This window comes from Osmerus eperlanus, chromosome 3 (assembly GCF_963692335.1).
Source record: "Osmerus eperlanus chromosome 3, fOsmEpe2.1, whole genome shotgun sequence".
Lineage (NCBI taxonomy): Eukaryota > Metazoa > Chordata > Actinopteri > Osmeriformes > Osmeridae > Osmerus > Osmerus eperlanus.
This window is the reverse complement of record NC_085020.1, coordinates 8,292,953-8,300,569: the sequence shown is the minus strand read 5'-3', so window position 1 is coordinate 8,300,569 and position 7,617 is coordinate 8,292,953. Positions and strand designations below refer to the sequence as shown.

Below are 7,617 nucleotides of genomic sequence, written 5' to 3'. Positions count from 1 at the left end.
TGCTTCTGTTTCAGACATGCAGACTTTTACTGGGCTGGAAGTTGGCCCATCTCTATGTGGCAACCATTTATACTAAACTGATGAACTGACACCTTGGATGAAACCATCTGCCAAAGAAATGCATGTCAATTAGTGTGTAAGGAGTATAATCAACAAACTCCTTGATGCTTGTCCCTGTCCACCTGTGCCCCTGAAGGCCAGTGGTGTGATCTGAGCTCTGTCATATCACAAGCTTCTTTGTTGAGCTGTTGGGGTCAGCACTGTGTCCTCCTTGTCCTTGTGAATTTACAAAGAGATAGAGGTTTCAGACAGAAATCTTACTCACTTAAATACTAGGATTTTCTTGTTTTTCCTATAAGGATTTGATTATAGATCAAATCAGCTGCCTTAATGCTCTGGTGAAGAAGCTTTTTGTTGGGGAGAAACAGAGGCCTGAGAGGAGGACCAGCCAGCACCATCAAAATATTTCTTCTAAAGCAAATTTTGCAACACAATGGTACCTTTAAAAAAAATTGTTGATTGAATCGGGAGGTTGCAGTTCACTGAGTTCACTAAGTGGTGCCTTGTTCAGCTGCTGGCTAAAAGACCAACTGTACATTCTGGGGAAGCAGCCAACTGGCCAGTGTGACTTTAGGTGAACAAGATACCCTGTTTTGCTTTAGTGTGAGCAGCGTAGGAGGGGAAAGGAGAGACTGAGAGGAAGCCTAATGCAATGTGGTGTAATGAGACTGACCACGGGGGTTGGGGGGTGTTCTTGTAGTAGAGTGTAACAGAAAGCGTGAAGATCTCCCCTGTTCTTTCAAAAAAAAAAGCGTAACCACGCTGACAAGTAGGTTTTTAAGACCTCACTGCACTCCAGTACAATGGGTGGTGGTAATGTAGCAATAACTTAAAATGTCAACCGTCTAAACACAACAAATAGCTGAGTATTGAGATGTATCAAAAACGACAGGGGGCAGTGTACAGACAAAGCTCACCCATGTCCCATTTGGTTGCATAAGTATTGGTCAATTGGGCCAGGAACACCCTGCTGTGCTGGGTATGGGGGATTGTTGGGAGAGGAACAAAGGTGAGGTGAGGGCTTTTGGATGGGTGATTGGGGAGAAGGTGGGGGAGTATGGGCTGGAGGCGAGTGTGGCTGACCACGCACTCCTGAACAGTAGGTTGTTGTGTGTGCACCTTTAAAGATCCAATTACATGCTGTTTTTGGATGCTTTTATATAAGTGTCTTTCCCGAAATTCAGCCCTGGTGCAGAATTACAGCTACTACGAGCAGTCCCACAATGAGCTTTCCTCAGGACGTGCTGTTTCTGTGTCTGTAGCTTTAAATGCTATGAGGAATAAAGAGGCGGGGCTAACTGCCATGCTTCGGTCGTTTGCAAGCCATGATGTCTCGAGGAAAAACCAATATCGCGCTCGCACGGCCGTAGCTCATTTTCTCATTGGTGGGCCAAATTCTCTATGCGGGCAAAGCAGAGAAAGGGGAGGTAACCTTCCTCCTTATGACGACATAAGGAGAGGATTTTCAAAACCCAGCATTTCAGCTTTCATTTTCTCAAAGACGGAGAAGAATACCCAGGGCTTGGTTTACACCTATCGAAATTTCTAGCCACCGGGGGACCAAAGGCAGGCTAGGGGAACTCATATTAATGTTAAATAACGTCCTAAAGTGAACATTTCATGTCATGGGACCTTTAACTTACACTATCTCAAAATAAACCAAATAAATCAACTAAATACAAAAAAAAAACAGCTACACGGTAGACCATTGTAGTGTAAAAACATAAAAAGTATGCAAATGGTATACTTTCAAAACATAGATGGAGATAAGCTAAGCTACTCCCAATTTACTGCCTGCATAACCTTGGACTCACAATATCATGTTGATGTTTCTACTACAAGCTGATTTGTTATTAATTTATTCATAAAGGTATGTAGTTTATTGTAACCAAAACCTCTTGAAAAAATTCTTTGAACACAAAACATCAGAACTCAAGAACAGGATACACAATAAACATTGAATGCTTTGAAATGAAAAGATGTCCCCACTGTTAACCCACTTTTGCAATAATGAGCATAGCTACAGAGTTGCACTTGCATTTGAAATAATAGCTTTATTAAATGTATAAAAATGAGTTCAGTAGATTCAAGTCCATGTGGAAATGTGCCTTAAGCCATAGAGGGAAAGTGTCTATAAAATATTCAGCACATTCTTACAGTGAGAATATGCCCTCTGAGGAAATTTTCATGAGAGGGTAAATGGGCGTTTTTTTTAGTAATTGTGAAAACATTTTTGTGTTTTCTGTATGTGAGTTATACCACAGTATGACACACAGGTCATAATGTGTATTTGAATATGAGTAAAAAGCTGATAATTTTGATCTGCTTTTGCACCTCCACCATAAATATATAGATTTCCAATAATATTACAGTACAAGATCCTTCATTTGAGAAACCCTTATTTCTATTTTTGGATAAAGTAAATAGATTACTGCACAATTGCACATGGGTCCAGCCACTGTCATGCACCAACATCATGATTTTTTATTATTTAATTATTCTTTATCAGGACATAAAACTTAAATATATAGAAATTACATCAAAGACAAAGTAGAAAGTGATTAAGTAATTTTATCAAGGTGACATATATTTACGTTAAGCTCCTACAGAGATGATTATCGGTTCACGTACAGCAGTTTTCATAGAATGTGTCAACAGACATTGCATTCCAGTGCATTGGAGACAAAATGACTGTAATCCCTATGTGTCTACAGCCTCAATGGAGTCAAGGCTGCTGGAATCTTCTGAACCCTCGTTGTCTAATGGGATTGTCTCCATGCCAACCTTCCCCATGGCAAAGTTAATAAATACCTAAAAAGGAGATAGATGATTCTAGATTATCAGTGCTGGCACATGTTAAAACGCAGACATTTCAACTATACAGTCTCTCCCACATTCTTAATGAATGTCCTTGTTCTTTCCCTCCCTCCCTCCCTCCCTCCCTCCTTTCTCACCTCATCCAACGTGGTCTGGCTGACAGAAAAGTGCTTGATCTGCAGTGTGGCCTTGTTGGACTCCAGCTGGTCAAAGATGTCCGCAACACCTCCAGGTGCTATGGGAACGTGGTACTCCACCATGTTGGAGTGCTGGTCCTGTGGTCGGCAGACAGGAAGGGGCACAGTTACACTCCAAGCTGGAAGATACCCTGACTGGCATTGTTATCATCCAGCCTGGTGGACAGATTTTAGTGCCACCGTGGCAGAGGTCTCTCTGTGACAATCATACTCTATATAGTACCTGGAGAATACAGTTATTAACCCGATTCCCACTTCTCCCCTGCTGTTTAGGTAGTAAAACGATGTTTGGTTTACATATATTATATAAAGTATTTGCATGAAACAAGTTAGCCATGGTGTTAATCCTATACAGCGATACAATAAACAGATCCATTCACAGACTGAAAACTAACTGTGTGACCTAACTAGTCCAGTACCTTGAGGTATGTGTTTGGGAAATGCTGCTGCATGAAGTTGGTGAGAACCTCCACATTGCACAAATACATTTTCAGGTACATCTTGACTGTGAATCCGCTACCAAACCTGTCGGGAGAAACGGTAACAAAGACATTTTCATTACTGGGGTCAATATAATCATCAGGGAGGTAAGGCTTCGGCAGAGCACAGAATAAAAGATCACACAGGGGAACAATAGATGGCAGACTGCAAAGGACCAGAGGTGACTAATGGCCGGCTGGGAGGGAAAGGTGGAACGGAGGGAGAGCACTGACCGGTTCTTAATGTGCTGCAGGGAGCCCAGACACCTGAACTGACCCTTCACCATGATGGCTAGACGGGTGCACAGAGCTTCACACTCCTCCATGCTGAACACACACACACACAAATAAACATCAAAAATGAGTAGAGCAAATAAGGTTGCATAAGGTTTATCACATTGCATTGTGCTAAGTGCTGCAGAATTGTGGAGATGGTCGAGAGGGAGGTCGTACCTGTGAGAGGTGAGAACCACAGCACACTTTCCCTTCACCTCCTCGGAGATGATCTTCCACAAGTGGCGTTTGGAGCGAGGGTCCATTCCCGAACTAGGCTCATCCTGGGGACATAGACAGGTGGGTACAATGCCAGAAAGACAGAGGAGAAGAGTGGAACGTTAATTCTGTGAGAACCACCTAGTCAGGAGACAAAACCGCCATCGTCATGTCTATGGAGAGATGATGTGAGTAGACCTCACCAGCAGAAGGATCTGAGGGTGTCCAATCAGGGCCAGGGCTGTGGAGAGCTTCCTGCGGGTTCCACAGCTGTAGCTATCAGTGATCTTTCGCCTGTGGTAGTTCAGCTCAAGCTTCTGAAGCAGGTGGTTTACCACCTGTGAGCAAAAAATATAAAAAAGATGCAGAATTGGTTTCGCAGTAGTACAAAGTATAGTTCTATGGCAATTATGCTGTGGAGATGCATCTAGTGGGCATGCATTTTTCATGATGTTTGGCCACCAAGACCTTGTGTGTTTAGCTAATAGTTTTCATTCTTGTCCTCAGTTATCTGGTTCTATTGTAAAATGCCCAAGAGACAATGAGGATGATGCAACTGTAAAAAGATGGTATGTAATATATAACTTAACGATAATGTGAAGGGCACTTGATTGACAGATAATGTTGCATGGTTTGTTGCATAAATGGAGGCTGAATTTTCACACCAAAGAAACTAACAGTTTATTTACATTATTTAAGGTGACATGTACTACTACAACTATCAACTGTACTCTAAATTATGTACTTTTATGTATTTTATCTTGGGGCCACAAATCAAAAGCATGAGGTATTTTCAATGGGCTGTCAGAATTTCCACATGAATAATTCTTATAATCCAGGTTAATGGCCCAAGATGAGGAGCAACACCTTTAACCATCTATTTTATTTATAGGAACGCACTTCACTACATGAACAGTGCTTTATATTGGCTTCAATCAAGTAAACTTTACCATACAGCACAAAAGGCATGGTTTCTGTTGCTCCTTAAAGGAAAAGCATACACAAGTCATTTTGGCGATAGCAAAATAAAAGACTGAAATAGACTATACTGTATACCTCATTGTAGGTATAAAAGTCCCTGTATCATTGATTTAATCCTGCACAGCCTTTTAGACTGACCTTTGGTGTCTCATCTCATTAACAGTGGTAAAAATCATGGGACTGTAAACCTGCCCATTAAGACCAGTTATCATTACTCCAAGTAAGGACTGTCTCCTGAAGGGACATTATAGAGCTGAGGGGACATATATATATATATATATATATATCCATCTTTGAGTTAGCCACATTAGCCACCACTAACAATGCTGTGCCCATTATAGCCATTGTTGTTCTCAGTCAGAGGTAATGGCAGAAACAACTGTGATTAGAATCATCCGCATTTGGTCTGTGTGGCCCTTGTGTCTATGGTGACATCACCAAGGGCTCGTCGCAGCCCATCAGCGTTATGGAGGGCAGGGGGAGAGAGGGGAGAGAAATAGGGAGGGGTGAGAGAAAGATGGAGGCCTTGGGAGTCGGCAGTCATATTATAAAATCACACACTGACAATCACTGGGAGCTGGCTTTGTATCTCTTTGCCTGTGGATCTAGGTCACCATTCCTATTTTTTTCATTTATTTAATTCTTATTTTATTTATTGACTGTGATTTTTGTGTTTTAGTGCTTTGAACTGAACTCACTTAAGACGTTGTCTAAAACATTAAATGGAAAATCTAAAATGTCATAATCTCTGATCGCCTGGCCTCTTATTTTTTTGCTGTCAGGGTAAGAGGGAAAACATCTCAAATACTCAGCGTAATCAGGACAGACTGCAAGATTGCTTTCCATTCCAAGTAATGAATATGGAGCCCACGGTGACGCGGGAAGCTAAATTCTCTGATCATACGAGGATCTCTTTAAATGGAAATCCATCATGATTCATAGGCCCATTCACACAACATCCTTTAATTAGAAAACAGGTGCCATAAAAGCAGAGAGAAAAGCACAGCTACTGCAATGTTGATGCATACTTAGTATGGCCTCAAGTGTTTCCTTGTGCACTGTACTACTTCAGTAAGCCTGTAAGCACGTACTAGCATACTTGTAAAAGAGCATTGCTGTACTTTGGTCAAATGAAATGTTAAAAATGCCTTTGAAACGTTACATTTCATGGGAAATAGATGTGACAACGTTAATATCAATTTTTTAAGTGGTTCTCTCAGCAGTCTTACCCGGTCGATCTCCCTCTTGGAGATTCCTCGTATGCGGGCATAGAAGTACAGATGCTCCTCTCCAGTCAACAAGTCATCCAGGGCGTCCACTTGGGGACAGTAGCCAATGTTTATACCCTCATTACGGCAGTCAATGATGTCTACCATTCTCCTGGGAAAGCGCAGGCACAAAGAGGAACATGTAAGTGGTGGCTTTAATTATAGGGTCTCGTGCTAAATTGCTACCTCTCGCTCATTTGCAGTCAAACACGCAGACCCTGGTCACGGGAGGTCCATAACGCCTCAATCTCAGTGAGAGACACCAAATGAGTTTGTTTCGGACGAGAATCCCCAAATATGGCGAGTCATGAAAGAGCTACACGGGGCACACAACCGCCACTTACCCATCCCAGTCCTTGATTTGTGCTGTGCCATCAGTGGGGCTGACGTCCCCAGTCAGCATCTTGAAGGTTGTGGTCTTCCCTGCTCCGTTCACCCCCAGCAGGCCAAAGCACTGCAGGTAGGGACCACGCATCGCATTTCACTCAACTACTGATATTAAGGAGAACTTCCTCTGCTTTCGACAAACTTCATTAAACCCTACTGTGGTATCTGACGTTCTAAGGACAGGTTGCGACATGTTGAATGTAGATGCCGGACAGAGCCACAGGGGAAGTGATCTTACCTCCCCAGCTGGGATGCCTACAGACAGTCTCTTGACAGCATGGACCTTCTTGCTGAGGTGCTGGTAGACCTTGCTCAGCTGGTTGACCTGCAGCAGGTCTGAGCGGGCCGACCCGCTGGTCACACGCCGGTACTCCGCCTGCACGTCCTCATCCTCGTCCTCAGTACCCGCGGGTTGCACCGTCTTCCTGCGGCAGATCAGAAGCCTGGAGAGGACGGAGAGGAGAGAGCGGAGAGAACAAGACGAAGACGAGACGTTGTCGGTGTTAGTGCCTACTGAGAGACATCAGAGGAACTAGTTTACGTTCGAATGGCGACCGGTTTCATTCCGACCCTATTAGCTTGGTTCTGCTTCCCTTGATCTTCATCTTCTGGCCCGGAAATCCAATAGGAGTTCTACCTGACCGACCCCTGCCCCCCTCTGTAAACCCCCCGGACTCACCTGACTCGACGAATGAGCCACTTGTTGAGCAGCAGCCGCAGAGAAAAGAATGTGATGCCTTGTAGGAACAAGGAGATGAACATGGGGCCTATGGTGTCCATGGCATAGGGGCTCTTGTAGGCGTCGATTCCAAACGCATTGAGGACCTGCACCTGCATGTCAATGCGGGCCAGCTCCATCAGCCCATTTCCGAAGCTGAACTGGGGGAAGATCAGGAACACGTAGCTCATGGTCCTGTAGACCTGCTGGATGTTCTG

The 7,617-nt window shown here is 43.6% G+C and overlaps 2 protein-coding genes across 2 annotated transcripts in view; one reads left to right on the top strand and one right to left on the bottom strand.

Annotated features, from left to right (window-relative positions):
* The window catches only part of LOC134017416 (eIF5-mimic protein 2-A-like), a 206,182-nt gene that overhangs the window by 78,272 nt on the left and 120,293 nt on the right, over positions 1 to 7,617 (top strand). The window lies entirely within an intron of this gene.
* abca12 (ATP-binding cassette, sub-family A (ABC1), member 12) overlaps positions 2,095 to 7,617 on the bottom strand; it is a 58,237-nt gene continuing 52,714 nt past the window's right edge. The window contains exons 68-77 of the mRNA XM_062456231.1: positions 7,361 to 7,614; positions 6,920 to 7,124; positions 6,639 to 6,748; positions 6,256 to 6,406; positions 4,249 to 4,383; positions 4,007 to 4,110; positions 3,788 to 3,880; positions 3,494 to 3,599; positions 3,015 to 3,152; positions 2,095 to 2,871 (exon numbers count right to left, since the gene is read on the bottom strand). Coding sequence (XP_062312215.1) covers positions 2,761 to 2,871; positions 3,015 to 3,152; positions 3,494 to 3,599; positions 3,788 to 3,880; positions 4,007 to 4,110; positions 4,249 to 4,383; positions 6,256 to 6,406; positions 6,639 to 6,748; positions 6,920 to 7,124; positions 7,361 to 7,614 — 1,407 coding nt within the window. The 3' untranslated portion in view covers positions 2,095 to 2,760. The remainder of the gene's footprint in view (positions 2,872 to 3,014; positions 3,153 to 3,493; positions 3,600 to 3,787; positions 3,881 to 4,006; positions 4,111 to 4,248; positions 4,384 to 6,255; positions 6,407 to 6,638; positions 6,749 to 6,919; positions 7,125 to 7,360; positions 7,615 to 7,617) is intronic.